The sequence below is a fragment of the Alosa sapidissima genome, chromosome 1 (assembly GCF_018492685.1).
Source record: "Alosa sapidissima isolate fAloSap1 chromosome 1, fAloSap1.pri, whole genome shotgun sequence".
In the NCBI taxonomy this organism is placed as follows: Eukaryota; Metazoa; Chordata; class Actinopteri; order Clupeiformes; family Clupeidae; genus Alosa; species Alosa sapidissima.
In genome coordinates, this window is record NC_055957.1 from 27,899,961 (window position 1) to 27,919,016 (window position 19,056).

A 19,056-nucleotide genomic window follows, 5' to 3' on the forward strand; every position below is an offset into this window, starting at 1 on the left:
ATATTTATACGCGTCGTCAATTGCAGCCTACAAGACCGTGTTATGAAAATAATTATTGTGGCAATAATTATACAATAATACAATTATATCATAATTATTCTGAGAGCTTATATTTTGGTACACTCTTAAAACGAATGTGTTTCCCTATCTGGACACAGAGATGTGTTAAAAACAACGCAAGTTGTGTTGTTTTCAACCCATTCGTTTTAAGAGTGTATGTTTGTGCTAATGAGAATAAACTAGTCAGCTATTAAAAATAAACGATACAGTCATTAGCAACTAGGCTTGATACGAAATTACTCCTCAGGTCCGTTGGTACATAGCCTAGCTAATGATGTCCGATAAAATGCGAAATACAGTGTTTTGTAGGGCTAAGGCTGCTGTTGGGGTTTGTTTGAGCTTTTACACCTTCCGGACAAATCCGATAATCTTTTTTCTTGTTTCTCAGCCTGTCGTTTTGCACTGTGTTGCATGAGAGAGTGGGGTGCGTGTTTTTAAAGCCTATGCGTTTGCACTGATCTATTAAAAAGCATATATTTGCATTTATATATGCAAATCACAATACATCCTAATGTGATGTTTATTTTCATGACAACAACAATTATTGATGCTACCTTTATTAGCCACAAAAACCTATCTAATTTGTGAAGCAATATGAAACATGTGCGCAATCAATGTGTACTGGAAAGAAAGACAATGGAAATAGGTTGTGCTGGTCCATAGCCTGTACGCATACGTAAAAAGCCTTACTTGGTTGAATCCACCTTAAACCACTTAAGAACCCCTCCTCGTTTTCTTTTCTTCGACTCGTGTCCCCCATGTGTGTTTGGTGGGCCATACCAATTTATACACAAACGGGGGACATCGGGACGTTAACTTCAGCACCTGGACAGCGACCCTTTCGGAGGCCTTGTTTCAAATTGGATATATGCACTCTAACAATGCAAACAGAGGAAACACACCAACATATTTTGGAACAATGCAATGTGAATACTTGTTCTAACAACCCAGCGCTCTTTGTCAAGGAAGGTCCGTTGTTGCTGGGTGATAGTGGTTGAATTGCGCACCAGCTCGAAGAGCATTTGCTTGATAGCAGCCCCAGTACTGCTGCTCATATAACCGTAACTGTGCTACCGCCTTGTGGGTTGCCTCCGCGAAGGGAGGGGTGTGATAGCCTACCAGACGTACAGTGGAAGAGAAAATATCCACGATCGCCTTTGTTGACGGCGCTTTGAAAGAGAAGATGTGGCGCTTCCCCATACCTGGGGTAACGTTATTGCTGTGGATACTTGGAGTCCTCGGCAACCTAAGCACCGCGCGCTCAGCATCCCGTAAGTAGCCTACACGCTGTCGCGGAGAGGAAATTACTGCTGGTGCTTTGTAGTCCTTTACGGTGACAGGGCATTGCGGGATGTTGTTGTGCGCTAACGTATATCAACCCGTTGTGTGTGTGTCTCGCTCGCTCTCCATCTCTTTCACCACCAATTTCATGATTTTGTTTTACTGATTTGGAATTATGTGATTTCTGTGGCAAACGACAGTCCAGTGTCCCATTACCTTACCAATTATTTAATCGCTTCACCTCACCTGTGAATGTAAATTACGAAAATATCACGTGGAATCCATCGCTCCGTTCTGGGAGCTTTTTGTGGGTTGAGATTATTGTAATGGTAATGGTAATGTACGGTGAGTTTAACTGTGGCCTCACTTTTCAAAATGTTTACAGTCTATGTTGAGTCATGCTCTTTGGTCATGCTGGATTATCTTGCCTGGATTTTAGTTCATTTTATTAAGTCCTTAAGTCCTGAAATAATGTTCTAAATGTGTAAGTTGTTTGTTTATGTAGCCTGAAATATTTGGTAACCAGAGGAAGCTGGACACACTGGACTGAACATGTCTTCATAACAAAACGAAGTTAACCCAGTAATTATCACTTAAGATATATTTAAGTATAATTAACATAAAATAGCCTTCATGTTATCTTAACTGTTAAAAACACGTCCGAAATTCATATTTGAGTAGCTGAGAATTTTAGGCAATTATGCAGTCTGTCTATAAACTGTTGTCTTTATGAAGACATGCATTAGACACATGCCTCTAAACATCATTGAATATGAAGTCAAGGCCACACTTCCAAAGTTAGGCTGTGCTTTTATTGGTTATGGAGCTTACATTTGTTATTCTGGTGACCCCAGCTGCAGCTGAATTTGGAAATTAATTCCTGGTTCATAATTGAGTCAGTGCCTGTGATTCACAGTGCTTCTTGCAGCTGAGCTGGTTTCACTTGTTTCACTTAGTCACCCTCATATGGACGCTGAATGTACACTTTTTCACAGCACTAACTTTCATTTTGACCCCCCCCCCCCCTTCTCTCTCTCTCTCTCTCTCTCTCTCTCTCTCTCTCTCTCTCTCTCTCTCTCTCCCTTGCATTCTGTATGCGTGTGAATGTGTGCATGTTTGAGATACTTGCATCAGCATTTATTTGATCCTCCTGCATTAGATCATCATAATTTCATTAACTTCCACTTGCATCTGTGTCATCACCTTGTGTATAAAACACACCACTCACCCCAGACACACACTTCTTTATGGAAATTGCAGGAAATTGCAAGACCACTGCATGACTGTGCTCTAAGAGATGGGAGCTGATGGTTGCATGAGTCTGGCCCAGAGATGCACTCTGAAGTCAGTTGTGATTTGGAGTAAAACAAAAGCAATTTGACGGTGATGTTCACTTTGATGGGTGATAGCTGACGATAGCTGACGATCAACACTTGAGACTCAGTGATTAGCCACATTTTGTTTGGATGTATGTGTGGGATGTATGTGTGTGTGTGTGTGTGTGTGTGTGTGTGTGTGTGTGTGTGTGTGTGTGTGTGTGTGTGTGTGTGTTTGTTCCCTTAGACAGAAGACAATTATTTGACTTTTTATAATAACCTCAAGCTTTCCAATTAACTGTGCACGCTTGACAAATGAGAGAAGATATCCAGAGAGTTTAATAACCCAATTCCTGCTCAGCAATTGCAGCGCCCAAAAGAAATCCACTTCATTAATTCGATTGATTTGCTTCCACACAACTCCCATACAAAGGCTCTTCAGGGAAATATGATCAGGAGCACCAAATAAAGGGCTTTAATTTTCAGGAGTAAACACAAAACTAAACAACTCTTCTAACTTGTGTTGAGCAGGATGTGGAATTACCTCTGAGACTCTCTCTCTCTCTCTCTCTCTCTCTCTCTCTCTCTCTCTCTCTCTCTCTCTCTCTCTCTCTCTCAAAATTCCAAATCATGCTCATTATAAAAGAGCAAGTTGCCAAACTGATTTTTCGATGCTCACTGCAGTGCCTCTTCACATTCTTGTCCGTTCCACTTCCTGCATGCTCCCAGGATGTACAGCAGCGGTGCGTTACGTAACGCCCTCGTATGTTACAGTAATCCCAGCCTCCCACTCTGATTAGGTATGGATGTGAGAGAAGTCTCACCAGCTCCCTGGCAGGCCCATCCAGCTCACTCTGCCTTCAGTCTTGAGCTGTGCCATTTTTTTTTTCCTTCCTCAGGGTTTTTTTTTGTTATGTTAATGAACCCCACAGCTCATTGGGATTCTGGGCACCTGCCAGTGAACGTTTGTCAACCAATATGACGCCGGGGGTTGTTGTAAGACCCCTCCCCCCGGCAAGCCAACCCCCCCTCACACACACACATGCACACACACGCACACAAGCCTTGGCCCCTCCCTTTGTCTGGCTCAGAGAAAGTGTTGAGAAGGAAAGTCTCTTTAAAGATGTAATCTAAGATTCAGTTTCACAAAAAGTTGTCGATATCTAAGCTAAAGAGGTAATCAAATGACATCTCTCCCTCCCACGCTCCTGAAACACCCTATTACAGTAATTGGCTGGAATTGTTTATGCAGTTTGTTTACATAGCCTGGACTGAGGAAGAAGACTTTTATGAGTACAAGTACTGAGCAGACAGCTAGAGGACCAAGAGGAACAGGTCACTGAATTTGACAAAAAGTGTTTGGGATTAGACTTTTGAACAGAACCTTTACGCAACATTCAGCTGTTGGCTGTAGCCCAACAAAGTATTGAACTAAATGCAGCCTGGATCTGTTACCTGATACATTGGTTCCTTATCCTCGTTGGCTTCTCATGCTGACCCAGTTGGGTCTATGGGAAACCCTCAAATCTGTATCAATGCTATGCTGCTTCAGTGTTAGTAGTGGTTAGTGCATGTGTCTGTGTGTGTGTTGGGGGGGGGGGGGGGGGGGGGGGGGGGGGGGGGGAGAGAGAAAGACAGAGAGACAGAGAGAGTGTGTTGCACCTGCATCGTCTTTGTCTAAAGCCGTGTGTGTGGCTCTGGTTCCACGTCTGGCATGGCACTCTCATGCACGTCCCTGCCACAGCCTGACCTTAATACTGCTTTTAGTGTAACCACTGTAGACAGCCGCAGTGATGCCCCCGATGGCAGGCGGGGACGGGAGGTCCCGAGAGGGCCCACCGTGACACAGATACCCGAGCCCAACGCAAGTGCCCAGAAACATCCCAGGAACATCAGAGCTAAGGCTGAGAGCCATAACAGCTTGAGCAGCCCTGCACCAATCTGTGTTAGGAAAGACATAGATGATAAATGGGCTCCTTAGAAGTAGACTGTATCGTTGCTGTCTGTCCTCTCCCCATAGGAGCCTAATTAGTTCTGTGTTGTGTGCTTGTTAGCTTTGCACGCATGTTCTCTAGGCGTGATTGAGAGCTGCAGGGTTTCACATGAAACATTTAAGAGCTTTTCTTCCCATTCCCTTAAAACCTATATATTCCCAGTAGGTCATTCACAATCTCCTGAGCTTTTCGGAATTACTTCCCGACTCGGTTGTCTCTAGCTGAATGCTTAACTAAGCTTAAAAAAAAAATCTATTCAAGGCTATCTTGCAGAAGTTGAAAAACATCACATTATGTCCTGATGTTTTTTAAAGTTACAGCTAAAATTATCATTGCTAATCGCCAGCGATGGCTCTAATTTCCCCCACGTATCTCCTCTCTCCAGATGAGATTGAGGTTATTGGTTTTAATGTGATGCTCCTGATTCATCCTCATTGCCGCATAAGACCCTCTGCTTCATTGCCGGAGCCAGTAATGCGTCTGAAATTACAGCACTCAGAGCTACCTTGGCGCTCTGGGGGATTAGGCTTCATAGTTCGCAGCCTGCAACAAGACTTTGAGTGATTCTGCATGATGCAAACCGTGCTCGTGAAAAACTGACGATGGAGTGGGCCCAGCGACTGGTCAGTTCCATCCGGGGGAACCACATCCGATATCCCAGCGGAACCATCTGTTCCAGAAATGTTCTCTTTTGTGCAGGAATGCACTTACTGTAAATACACAGTGCTAAACATCCTCCTGTGAATATACTAAGTTTAAAATATTCAGAGACACTGTTTGGGCTCAGTTTTTCAAAGGCATTTTTTAACATGTGTGGAAGAAAAGGACTGGTATGGTGGTCATATCATCATCTCTCTCTCTCTCTCTCTCTCTCTATCTCTGTGTGTCTCTCTCTCTCTCTCTCTGTTTGTGTGTGTAATGTGTATGATAAAGTGTGTTTGGATGCCCCACAGGCAATGATGCTTTTCCAGGAATATAAATGAGATCATACAATGAGGAGACTGGGGGCGTTTTTCTGTGTGAAATACTTCATCCGTGCAAGACCAAAAGAAAGCTAAATAGCAGTGATGTAGTACTCGAGTCCGGTCTCGAGACCGATTTCTGCTTTCTCGGACTCGACTCGGACTTGTTCCTTCAAAGACTCAGTCTTGACTCGGTCTCGGACCACAGTGGGAGGAGAAGGACTCGTAATTTCAGACCGAGTCCTCGAGACCAGCGCATTTTTTTATGTTCATATTTTTAAAAAAAATGAAAATGAAATTTCACGGCAGCCACGTCTTTGCCCCTTGCGTCGGCCTTGGTGCCCCCTTCTTTCAATATTCTGCTTTGCGTCCGTTTAATAGCGATTTTTATTTAGCCTATAGCCTGTCAAAATAATCTTAGCATCACAGCGCAAACTAATTCAGTCTTACACAGTGGAGAAAATGACAGAGCATGGCAAGTCCAAACTCACCCATTCTTCTCAGTTGAAATACTCGCAATCATTAAGCCTACTCATTACACAGACACATCTACATAAGGTGCTATACCCATCTCCCCTACCCATTCATCTCGGTGGAATACTTCACGAACCCTTAGTTCAACACATGACAAACCATATATCAGAATAAACAGCAGACCTTACCAGAAATAAAGCAGTCCCCTGTACAGTAAGCCGTTCCAGAGTATATTCCGGTTAAATTAAAAATGTAATCTGCAGCAAGGTCTACATTCATGTCTCCAACTTTGGTCTTTAGGTTTCAAAATGTGTTTAAATCGTTCTTCATGATTTTATAACAGGCCAAATACAAAATAAATGTTACAAATATTGCCTAGATATAGGTAAATATTAAAATCAGAGGATATACAGCTGAGTAAGAGTTTGTGAAAGGAGTCTTAATGATCAAAAAATGCTAAGCATGCATCTAGGCTATTTGAGTTTCTTAAAGCTGAGCTGTGCTTAAATTGTTCAATACATGATTCCATAACAGGCCAAATATAAAATAAATATAAATATTAAATATAGCCTAGACATCTAAATATTAGATGATCAGATGATTTACAGTTCTATGTAATATGTCATGTTTCATGTTTTTGTAATGTTTCATACAGTGATGCAGGTCTACTGCTGTGAATAGGCTGAATACAACTTTGATTATTTTTATAGCCCACTACTGTATAGTTAACTTTGGCCTTGGTGCCCTGACATGTGGCCTTTGTGCCCCCCACCAAATATGCCCAACTGAAGGCCAAGTGGCCTTGCCCCTAAAATGGTAAAATTCCAAGCCTGGGCCTAACTGTTGATTATTAATTGGGGTGATATTAAATCATGAATATGAAAACTGACATGTTTTTATGGTCTTGGTCTCGACTCGGTCTCGACTCGGACTTGCTTCCTCAAAGACTCGGTCTTGACTCGGACTCGACTGTATTTGAAAACCAACGGACTCGGTCTCGACTCGGTCTCGACCCTTCAAAGACTCGGTCTTGTCTCGGACTCGGCATAGGCGGTCTCGTCCCCATCACTACTAAATAGAACTGTCAACATGTGTTTACTCCCTAGCACCTCCGTATGAAGACCATATAATGTTTTTTGTTTTGATATTGTGTATGTGTGTGCATGTATGTGTCAGGTGTGTGTGTGTGTGTGTGTGTGTGTGTGTGTGTGTGTGTGTTTGTTGCAGATTAGGATCACTTAGTAGCTTGGCATCAGCTCTAAAAGGGTACCACTGTTCTTTGGCAATGCTACTGGCAATGTTAATCTGATGGATCCATGATTGCATATGTTTTTAGGCCATTACTATGACTAATAATGACAACTGCAATTGCAACTGTCCAAATACTGTAGAGGTCCGAATTCCCTGAAAATGTTCCATTACCATTTTGAGCTAAAAACCAGAAATCTTCTGAATCATGCTGTTTTAATTTTATCGAGTTTCAGCATGAGACTTGTGCTCTAATAAAGGCCTAATTAAAGAAAAAGAGGCAAAATAGCCTTAATTACAACAGGCCCAGTATGCCATTTGTAATATAATATTCATATTCATCAGCGAGATAATTAGGAAAAAGATGTTCCTGTACTGTACTCTGTGTGAACTATGCTGCCCTTCTACATTTAACTCTGCAGTAAGGTCTTCACTTCAGATCTTCCTGCACCAAATCCACACTGTGGGGCCATTAATGTTGCATGTTCATATGGTGATGTTTTCACTGGACAGGGGTCACTTTAAGGTCAGCATCAGTGTTTTCATTTCACAAAGGTTGTGATTTATTTTCTTCTCTCTCCTGCTCGCGAGCCCCCAGTCTCAGTAAATTGGATAAGCAAACAAGCTCCAGACATCCCTCCATTCTCACACAGCACATCAATCATTCATCCCGCACACCACGCTTGACCCAGTCTTAGGTGAAGAGAAGCTGGCTCTGTCTCTCGATGATGCAGACAAAGCAGAGCGGTGGCTGGCTCCTTTCTGCTTCCTTCAGCACCTCACCCAGCAGTCAGGAAAAAAATACAGGCTCCGCACTGCTCACTGCTCAACTCATTTCAACCCAGATCGTTTGCTGTGTGTTATGTTCATATCTTGTGAGTGGAGGAAAAGAATGGAAGGTGGTGTCCCGTGAGGATCTATTTGTTTGAATACCACAGTGGGCCTGCAGTGCGTCTGTCTCGCATGGGTCTTCCTTCAGACCAGGGTTTCCGTTGTCCGGTAATTACCGGACAATGGCCGGAAAAAAATGAAATGTCCGACAAAATTAAATCTCTCCGGTCAAATTGTCCGATTGAAATTGGCTAATAATCCCGTCCCCTAACGCAATCTGAATTTGAGAATAAGCCTTAATATGTAAGCCTATATTATACGTCCTCTGGCTATGTTTTTAAATGAACAGGCTCTACCGTTTGAAAAGTAGGCTATTAAACAACACGCATAGCCAATTCTGCATTTCAAATATGAAGCGCACGCTTAAAATGTCCATGTTAAACAACGAACAAATGAGTGAGGCGGTTCAAACATGGCCAGGCCCAGGCACGCTAGCCTTAAAAGTTTTTTCAGAGGAGACGCGATGGATGATGATAAATCGGTAACGTCTGAAGCCTGTCCGGTCAACTCCACTACCCCCAGATAAAAAGCAGAAGTGTCGGGCGTAGGCCTAGCTGTCGGAATCAGTGACGTTGGAAGTGGAGTTGCGGGGGTGCGGCCGCTCCAAGACACTGTCATTCTCCGTGTAGCTACACTGGACATGCTGTGTTCTTTACCCAAAGCAGTAGGCCCTAGGCCTATGCTTTCTCTGTCTATAATCTGCAGGGTTAGGGCCTCCTCGACGAGAAGATGCTGGTCCGCTGATCATTTCCGGCACAATTAAACTGTATCATTGAACCGCGGGCCGAAAGAAAAAGAAACTAAACATTTCCCAGAATAAGCAACATTTCTTAATTTATTGTTATCAAATAAAGAGGCGTAGCTTAGGGGGTAGTGGTGTGAGCGCACATTCTTGTGTGTGCGCATCTGCGCATCTGTCACCACTGGAAATAACGTGCAGCAACAAACAACGTACTGTAGCCTTTTTAAAACAACGAACGAATAGGACTCTTGCTGTCCATGAAAACATAGATAGGCTTACTGGCTAGATTTTGTTAGGCATGTTTAAGTTAGGCTGATGAACACGTTGCATTCTATACATCTTGATTATGTCATTCTTTAAGCTACATAGCCTGTCTCCAGTTTTCCTCAATTTGACGAAGTAAGAAGCGATAAGGGACCGTTCGTTATTTATAAACGGAGTCACCGGAGGAAAATAGGCGAGGGTCATGTCTTTTTATTCTTTGTTAAGGGGAGGGTCACCTAACTTTTTTTTTGTCTAGGAGGGAGGGTCACCCATCTTTTGTATTAATGAAAACAGCAAACAATCAAAGTGGCTTGTTTGATTGTTGATTTCTGTCGCCATATAACGTTCTCTTTCGTTCCATAGCTCTGTCAACATTGAACAATGAAAATAAGGGATATTTCCCGGGTTTTTCACGCAAAATACGGAAAATGTCAACATTCGTCCCCATTAACGTTGGAATTGGAGCCACAAAGTAGCCTACTTTATTCACGCCTAACAGCCTATATCCATTTGGTCAACTTTATCCAGCCCTAAAAAGCTAAATTTAACTTTGGTTTACTTGTAGTTTACCGTGTAGCCTAACTTTAAACAGTGTGCATGCTTAACTTGTGCTTCATTCATCCACACATCCAGCTCCTAACGTTTTGACAAGCATTTCTAATACCAATTGACCTCGTTCCTGCCCATCTCTAGCTTTGCTGTCTCCATCCTTTCTGTTTTTGTTGTTTGCAAAAAAATATATAGTAGGCCTATTTATTGGTAACCAGCAACAAGTGCAATTTGTTAATCGCTGTCATTCTCTCTCCTGCCAACACAAATGTGTTACCAGAGAGGGTTCAAGCGGAGCTAGTAATCAAGGATCTTTGGTGTTACGTTCCAAGTAGCAGTGCGTAATTCTGCTTCATAAAGTTGAACAAATACATTTGGTCATATAAATAGCCAGTTTATGGTCTACAGTGTAGTTGGTAAGTTATGGTAAGCCAACTTGGAGTGAATATACGATTCTTTGTCTAGCTGAGTAGCCCGGCAGGTGCGCACGTAGGCATAGCCTACGGCCGACCACTGCAAGCGCTAATGAATCGTGTTCTCACGACAACCACGTCGTTAACTTAAATAGGCCTAGGTTAACATCACACTGAGTTCGCATTCAAGCAAGCAAAACGATGATTTGAATACATCTGTTTCACTGGAAGGGCAAGGGTAACAACAGGACAACACAGAGACAGGCCAGAATGCAGGACTAATGTTATGAGAGTATTACAGTAATATGGGATATTCTACGGGAAAATATTAAAACGGCAAGACAGCGAGGAAACGTTAAAATGATAAACCCAGAAAAAGTTGGCATGTTAGGTATTTTTCGGTCCCTGTGATTATTTGTGAAATTGTGCAAACGGCCTTTTCAAGTCATTTGAGAAGGAAGGAGTGTAAGCTCCCAAATTGACGCTTGTCTGAGAAATTGAGTTTTGGATAATGTTCAGCTTCGGCAGCTTTACAATGACTGAGGAAGCCTAGAGACGAGTCCATACTCAACAAGTTAATGTGTTGAATTTGTTATTACTCAGTGTGCTTTGTTGAATGGTCTCAATGCTTTATTGTTTTATTTCATGTGAATACTTACTAGAGGAGTAACTTTTCTCGTTAGGCTAATGCAGTTGCAGGAAGTATGCATTTAGTTTCCATGCTTATTGTGTTTCCACAACAATGTTAGTGAGTAAATCTACTGAAATGGCCACCATCTTGGTGAAGTGTGATGTGTAAGATCAGAAAGCAGAGGTTGGTTTAAGGGCGGTAGCATAAGTTGATGTGTTTTCATAGCGCGTAAGAGCGTGGGCGGAAGACATCGACAATTAGCCAGGGAGGGTCATGTCATTTTTGAAAATACTGCTGGAGGGTCGTTGGAAATTACATAGCAGACAGGTGAGGGTCATGCTACTTTTGATCGAAGCACTCAAAATCCCTCCGGTGATCCCGTTTATAAATAACGAACGGTCCCTAATAGGATATTTGACCGGCATATCATCAACATGTCCGGAAAAAGAAACCTTTTTTCTAGCGGAAATTCTGCTTCAGACACAACATAACACAACAATGGCACCACTGAAGTCTCTAAAGCCCATTATTTACAACAGAGTTTCCGCTAGAAAAAAATGGTGCCGGTCAAAGTCAAATTAGGACGGGATTATTAGCCAATTTCAATCGGACAATTTGACCGGAGAGATTTAATTTTGTCGGACATTTCATTTTTTTTCCGGCCAATGTCCGGTAATTACCGGACAACGGAAACCCTGCCACAATGGTGCCGTGCAGCACTTGGTCTAATTTGTTGCAGCATTGCACAAAGCTGTAGGCGCACTACAGTGCGGTCAAAGTTATTGACCAAGGCGTGCCATGACTGGTACTATTTTGCACTGAACCCAGTGGCCCGCACAAATAGCTTTGTATGTGAAAGGGCCTTGGACAGAGTTAGCCCTCTGACAGCAGAGAATGGTTTAGAGACAGGCCGTGCTTTAATTTGATGCTTGGTGTCTCGCCACTAATCTCCAAGGGATTTTAACTTCAATGTCTCATCCACTGCTTGTGGTCACTCAGACATCCTGAAGGACAGAGTCACAGCCGTGTCAGAGAGGGACACTGAAAGCACAACATGCACTGCAGGCTCTGATTCGTGCCGACTTATGCCAAGCAGACAATGTGCAATTTAGCCCAGAATCAGTTGGAGCCGACACACTTTTGAATCTGGTCTGTCCGATTTGTTATGCAGTTTGAGCAGGCTGATGATGCATAACTAGAAGACCTAATGATCAGTATAGTTCCACTCCGATCCAAGTGGATATCTAGTCAGAAAGTTTTGTCTGCTGTCTTCAAGAAAAATGCAGCGTGCACCAGGCTTAGGGGTGGGACTTGGCGTCTTTGGAACAGTATCCCCTAATCAAGAACCTGTTTGTGAGAGTTAACACAGTCATCTCAATCTCTGCTCCAGTAGAGCATTTTCTTTTCTTCCTGGATCGATAAGCAGACGTCACCAATTAAGTGTCTCAATGGCAGACTTTTAAAAAAGTTAGTTGTGCATATAGCTTAGGCATTAAACTAGAGACCCCTGCAATGAAAGTCACAGGTGGTGTGTGTGTGTATGCATGCGAGTGCATGTCAAAATGTTGTTTGAGAGCATAATTACGTTAATTGGTGGAGTTTTGAGCAAGGACATCGTTTGCATTAACACCAAATTGTCTTACAGTGAAAGCGAACTGGGAACATTCCTTTAACTCTCTCTTAAACATGCATACACACACTTGATCACACACACACACACACACACACACACACACACACACACACACACACACACACACACACACACACATACACACTTAATCCCTTCTCTCTGTCTCCATTTAAAAGTTGCCTATTTAATTCAGTCATACATTAAACCTAAGCTTAAGTTGTCATTCAACTGTGTCTGTGATAAGTTCTGGACTACACAATGAAGTTGAAAGCTGTGTTTCTTCCCTACCAAATATCTATGAATATTTTAGAGAAACATTTTGGCTGATAGAGCGTGGTCTAACTTTACTTTGTTCTTTTTTGGAGTTTGGACGAAGCATTTTAACTAGAGAATGTCTTATTCTTTATGCTGCTACAAGGCAAAGACAAGTAGAGCAGAGTGGAATCTAGCCAAACTGCATCTGTGCACACATAGTCCATGGTTGCACTTGTCATACTAATGGTACAGAAATAGGTCCTTTTCCTCTGATGAGCTAGGACATTTGGAAAGAAATACAGACTCATTAAGCACTAACACTATGTTAGCTGAAAACATTTCCTGAAACTGATGACCAAACCTTTGATTTATATTCCACACTGTTCTCACACCCTGACACTGCACTGCTAACTTCAAAGCATAGTGGAAAATGGGAGCGTACCTATGTTCCCCGAATAATTCCGAAATCGGCCAGTGCATTCACAGTCACCCACTCCACCAAAGATCAGGTTCCCCTAACCTAACCCTAACCCGGGCGGGGAACATAGGACCCGGGGAACATAGGGATGACACCATGGAAAATAAATGAATGGAATACAGCTCCTATGTTCTGAGTGCTATTTGTTAACAGCTCTTTATCCCGCTGTTATGGACCCTTTCAAGAGAGTTCCATTATCAGCATCATAGTTGGCCCCACAAGACTTCCGTTTTAACATTCCATATGTTATCTTAATGCAGAGGAAGTAGATTGGGGCCCAAATAGAACGTTCAAGCATTGTTTTTGTTTTTATTGTTGAAAGGGTCTATAGACCCTTTCAAGAGAGTTCCATTATCAGCATCATAGTTGGCCCCACAAGGCTTCAGTTTTAACATTCCATATGTTATCTTAATGCAGAGGAAGTAGATTGGGAACCAAATAGAATGTTCAAGCAATGTTTTTGTTTTTATTGTTGAAAGGGTCTATACTTACATTAAAAAACTCAGTCAACTCAGTGAGAAACCGATCGGACTTCAGGAAGCTGATTGGGATGGAGGCCCATTCTGCTTGAGCACGTTTGCATATTGATCCTTACTTTGCGAATGAGAGGCCCAGCTGCATAAATCTCAGTCAGTGGAGGGCAGACTGATTTATGAGCCTGACCTTTGCAGACCGAACGGCAGACACATTCAGTGTAATCTACTTAGAGCATATGAAAAAGTTCATGATGGGAAAAGACAGATAATCACATTTTGTGAGTACACACGCACATATACACACAAGTGCACATGCACACACACACATACACAGAGAGAGATAGACAGAGAGAGAGAGAGAGAGAGAATGAGAGAAAGTGTGTGGATGAAGGCTGTGTGGGGAGTTGTGTGTATGTACAACATTTGTCAGTGTTTGTCGTTACCTCAATTACAGACCCAGAAAGTGATGAGGGAGTTTGAGAGCTCAACAGCTTGGCGGTTAGCGTGCGGCGGCTCTGATCTGCTATCTCTGTTATTCACCCAGTGTTTCCTCCCTGTATACACAGCTCTCTGGTCTTTAATTGCCTGGCAATTGGGCAATAAGGACCCAGAAAGTAGTTGGTACTGAGACTGAGCTGGACCTGGTCTATCCCACGTTCAGAGGGACCTGGGCCATATCAGAATCAGGCTCAGGCCAGAATCGGCCTCTCTCTGCACTGGGACTCTGCTGCAAAGTAGTGATCCTCTAAATATTGGCGATAAGTGATTCAGAGATTTATATATGGGAAAGGTTAGGTCAATCATGAGACTCATTCATTCGTTCATTCATTCATTCATTCATTCATTCATTCTGTATTTCCTTTATTCTGTCTGTCATTCTTTCTTTCTTTCTTCCTTCCTTTCAAAGTAAGTTTGTATTTGCTCTATTTGTCCATCAGAGTGTTATGTTACTATCACGTTCACCAGAAGTCTTCTGCTATGCTGTACAATGTACAGTGTGAGTGACATTATCAGGATTAGTCTTTTCACCCCCACTCTTTAGCTTTGAAACGCTATAAGCACACATGTGTTCAAAATTTCCTGAAATGCACTGAAACTAAGAGAGTGTAGCTTGAAGCTAATGGTCCTGATGAAGGTCAAATCATTAGCTTGACTATTTCCTCTCTTTTCCTTGTGTAGCTCATAGACCTTTCAAAAAGGGTAAGACATCAGACTGTGTTGGACTTGCAGCACAGTTCATAAGGCCTGATGGATGGCTTTTGCCTTGCCAGCAGCCCCTTCATAACACCCAACTTGAGCATCACCTCACATGCCCTCTTCAGGGTTGTTGAACCCCCCCCACACACACACACACACACTCATCCCCACACAACCTCTCCAGGCTGTGGCTGAGGTTTGGCCCTGAAGTGTTGAACAGGTCCTGACAAATTGGTACCGCAACCGTGACCTCCAGAGTTGCAGCTAAGGGCTCAGCTGGGTTTACTTGAATGCCTTTTGTAAAACCCATATCGCACAGACACATAAATATGGGAAGCGCTCTTCCTGGAAAGGTCAGATTAGCATTTCTCTCACCACTGACTCTACCAAAACAAGTAATGTTACTGTTTACTGTTTTTGAGCCACACAGCAGCTGACCTCCAAACACTTTATTCATTCTTCATGACCCTTGTGCTAAGTGAAGTTTGTGTATGTTGCAAATAATGTCCTCCTTGTGTACAATCACACTTAGAAAGACCAAGGTCAAACATACTCTTGACCAGGGTCCCCAACACAGCATCAATATTGAATTTAGCATCTGATTCTCAGCATTGTAGATCCTCATTGCCCAGTCTGTAGTAATGTTATTAGAAAGGGCCAGTGCAGATCTCTGCTCTGATCTGTCTGCTACCCAACTTCAGTAAATAGATAAGCATCAGCTTACACAACCACTTCCCCAAGAGGCTATCTGTCTCCAGCAGGGGTTCACAGAGAGAGGCGCTCAGCTCCGTCACGAAAACAGAGCACTGAGCTTTAGCAGACAGATGGGAAAAGGCCAACAAGATGAAGACTGATGTGCTGACACACAAAATATCTGACTGTGTGTGTGTGTGTGTGTGTGTGCCTGGATGTTTGTCTGAGCCTGTGTGTTTGTTCAGGGTTGTGTGCATGCGTCTGAGCAGTTGTGTCTGTTTGGGCTTGGGTTCGACGAAACCAAATTGCACGGTTGATGTGATTGATGATGTGATGTGATTCTGAGACTCTAGTAAACTTTAGTGAGTAAACTTTAGTGAAAGGCCCTGTAGAGACAGGGAGAAAAAAAAACCTGGCGCCGCGTTCTGAGCCCGAGTTTCCTCTCCACTCTCCCAGTGCATTATCTCTGGCAGACAGGCTTGTGCTGCAGTCCGTCACACAAAGGCAGCTCCTGTGCGCACCATCCCAGCTTTGTCACCAGACTTGAAAACTCCCACCGGCTGGAACACTTTTGATTGACCTGGTCTAATCTCTGCTTGCAATGAGCTGCTAACTCTCTTTGCTATTTTTTTGTTCCCTCCATTTTTTTTCTTTATTATTGTAGTCAGATGTCAAAAAAGAGGAGAAAAAACTTGGGTACTAGGTTGTGCTTCATCAGACTTACATAGATACCTGAGCACATGCATAAAATGTCTTGACATCTCAACTTATCTGAGAAATGTTTTTTGTTGATCATGTTGTTGTTATAAAATAGTAAATTGTTCTAGATATACTATAACAATGTATTTTTCTAAATTAATTTAGAAACTGAATGCATTTCGTTCTTGTAGATAAAACTATGCAACTGTTATAAAACATTAGTTGAAATGATGATCTGCTGTGACAAGTATGAGCTGAGTTTGCAAGGGCCATAAGTTGTACATACTTTCTCACATTGTCCCCTGAATGAAAGAGATTCCTGAAGGTGGGCACTGAGGGCCAGATGTACTTACATTTGCAAACCTAGCGTTATCAGCGTCATGGACACACCGCAGATTGCGAACGCTGTCAGACCCAAGTTTCCATCGTATTTATCAATCGTTCAATCCTTAGTGTAAACTGCGCCTTTCTCTGCCTTTCTCCGCCCATAAACGCAATTTACGAACGTCCACAACTGAATGGCAGCACCTACATACAAGCGCAGTTGAATGAAGTTAACTGATGACAACATTAAAAAGAATCAAACGTTTAGCGATCATGAAATAATACCATACATGATAAGATGTAAACAAGCAGGGAGATAATGAAGATCAGTAGTTCTACTCAAACTACTTGTGCACGTAGGCTATGGAAGATTGGTCAAATCTAGCAAGTAGGAAAGTTTAAGTGAATGACGTGAAAGTGAAGGTAAGACATTTGAAAGGCCAACGAAAGGCCAAGTTAAGGTTGCTTTTGGTAGTACAAATACTTTCACCACAAAAACTGGTGCTCTAAATAGCGATTCTGTTGGCTTTGAAAGGTTCTCTTATTGACGCATTGAACTGCAATTTGGATTAACACCTGCTTTTACAAGGCAGAAGCTTTCAGGAGCAGTCTTTGTACATACCGCGGAATACATAATTAGAAACTCCCACTTTCCCCTAGATCCTCCCATGACAAACGCAATCTGCCACTTTCAGCTCCTGCGACAGGCAGTTTGCGCTTTTACATCATTGCGGCCTGTTTGTACATACCTTGCAATGATTTTACACGCACATTGCGAAACAAATACGCCTGAAGTGGGCGCAAAAGGGTTAGTACATCTGGCCCTGAGTGTCTGCACTCTGTAGTCCTCTCCACACCTTCTCTACAAACCACAGAGACATATTGAAATCCAGACAGTATGTAACAACTTTTTTTAGCTGCCGTATAATCATTACCAGCGCAACTCAGAATAATTAGTTTAGTCTGTATCCTGTCTGGACTATTGATCCATCCGATAAAAAGTGAAAGGCCAAAATGAGTTACAATAGCTTCTTAAGTATGAAATGAGAGAGCAACTAACTTTCACAGTAAGGCCAGAATAAAAGATTTAGTCAAGCCACTCAAAATGAGAGCTGCCCAGACAGTTCTGTCATCCCTCTGCCATTGTCTGCAGTGAGACGGTGGCCTCGTCCTCCACTGGGCCCTTCAGTTCTGTGAGAGCACACGGTCAAATAGTTGGAGAAGAGCAGTCACGTTGATCTCAACGCCTCACGAGAATGCATGTCTCCTCGTTTGCGAGGCCGCTATGTCAGTGCCCCCACCATGCTCTAAAGTTTAAGCCAGCGCTGTGAAGTATTTCATTAAGTGCACATTCCTAGGCAGTCAGCCGCCTGGTAGCCTTCTGTGCTTTAATGCAGCCCTACATCTAGACATGGGTACTTGTTTTGTGGCATGTCTTCTCAACTTGTGTGTGTGTCTGGTGTCTTTCTCTGCAGAAAAATGTGACGAGGTGTTGGCCACCCCGCTACCGTACAGTGCGTTCACGGGGTCCTCGGTGCTGTCTGGTGACTATGGGGCCGGCTATGCCAAACTCAACAGGAGAGGAGGTGAGTACCACTCCCATACTCCAGCCTGACTTCCTGTGGGCCAGCCTCCATTGCTAATGCTGGACTTGTGCTCAGCTTCATAGGATTGGACATAGATGTCGTAGACATGGGAGATGTCATACACAAAATAAAGCTGATGTCTGATGATTTGACCATGTCTTGCTACCTTTATAGAATTGTCATGACAGCCATATACTGTATATATAGTCAGGGTGCGATTTGTAGGGGGGGATGGGTGGGATTTCCCCCCCTCTGGTTTTCCTATCCCTACCTCTGCTAAATTATTTTTATCCCCGGTGGGGACAACATTTATCCCCTCTGCCTCTAGTCTAGTAGGCTAGCCTACATAATAATCTGACATCAGAAACGCACCGTCACAGTCAGCACTCATGCTGCTGACACAGTGGCTGCGTGATAACTTAATTTGTCCTTGATCGTGCAGGACATTTCAGAATGTCGACTGTGTAATCCATCATAAATGGCTAGTTTCAATGGAAAAGTTAGCTGGACAAATGAAAGAAAACGAGAAGGATTCAGTGAAGCATATCGTCATATTTTAGAATCTTCAAAATTAGAAAACTGATGCAACTGAGATGGAGGACAACTCCACGTATAGAACGTAGGCCTATTGTCCAAAGGAACTTACATTAAATGAGGAGATATTAGCTGAATGTCACAAAAAGTGTTACAGAAATTGCTTGGCATCGCTTATTCAATGGCTCTCTACCGAAACATCTGTAGTTTGCGGAGGACGAACGAGAAAGCACTCGTTTGATAAATAAGCCAGTAGGCTAGGCCTAGTAGACAAATAACTTTCAGAAATAATCTGTACTGCAAAAACGAATGTTGGTGGGTATTTAAACTATCTAGCGGGTGTTTTAACAGCTGCA

General features: G+C 42.9%; 1 protein-coding gene across 2 annotated transcripts in view; it reads left to right on the forward strand.

Annotated features, from left to right (window-relative positions):
• The first annotated feature begins 882 nt into the window (after positions 1 to 882).
• cntnap2b (contactin associated protein 2b) overlaps positions 883 to 19,056 on the forward strand; it is a 42,826-nt gene continuing 24,652 nt past the window's right edge. For both annotated transcript variants that reach the window (XM_042092728.1, XM_042092735.1), the window contains exons 1-2: positions 883 to 1,331; positions 18,056 to 18,166. In XM_042092728.1, coding sequence (XP_041948662.1) covers positions 1,244 to 1,331; positions 18,056 to 18,166 — 199 coding nt within the window. In that variant the 5' untranslated portion in view covers positions 883 to 1,243. The remainder of the gene's footprint in view (positions 1,332 to 18,055; positions 18,167 to 19,056) is intronic.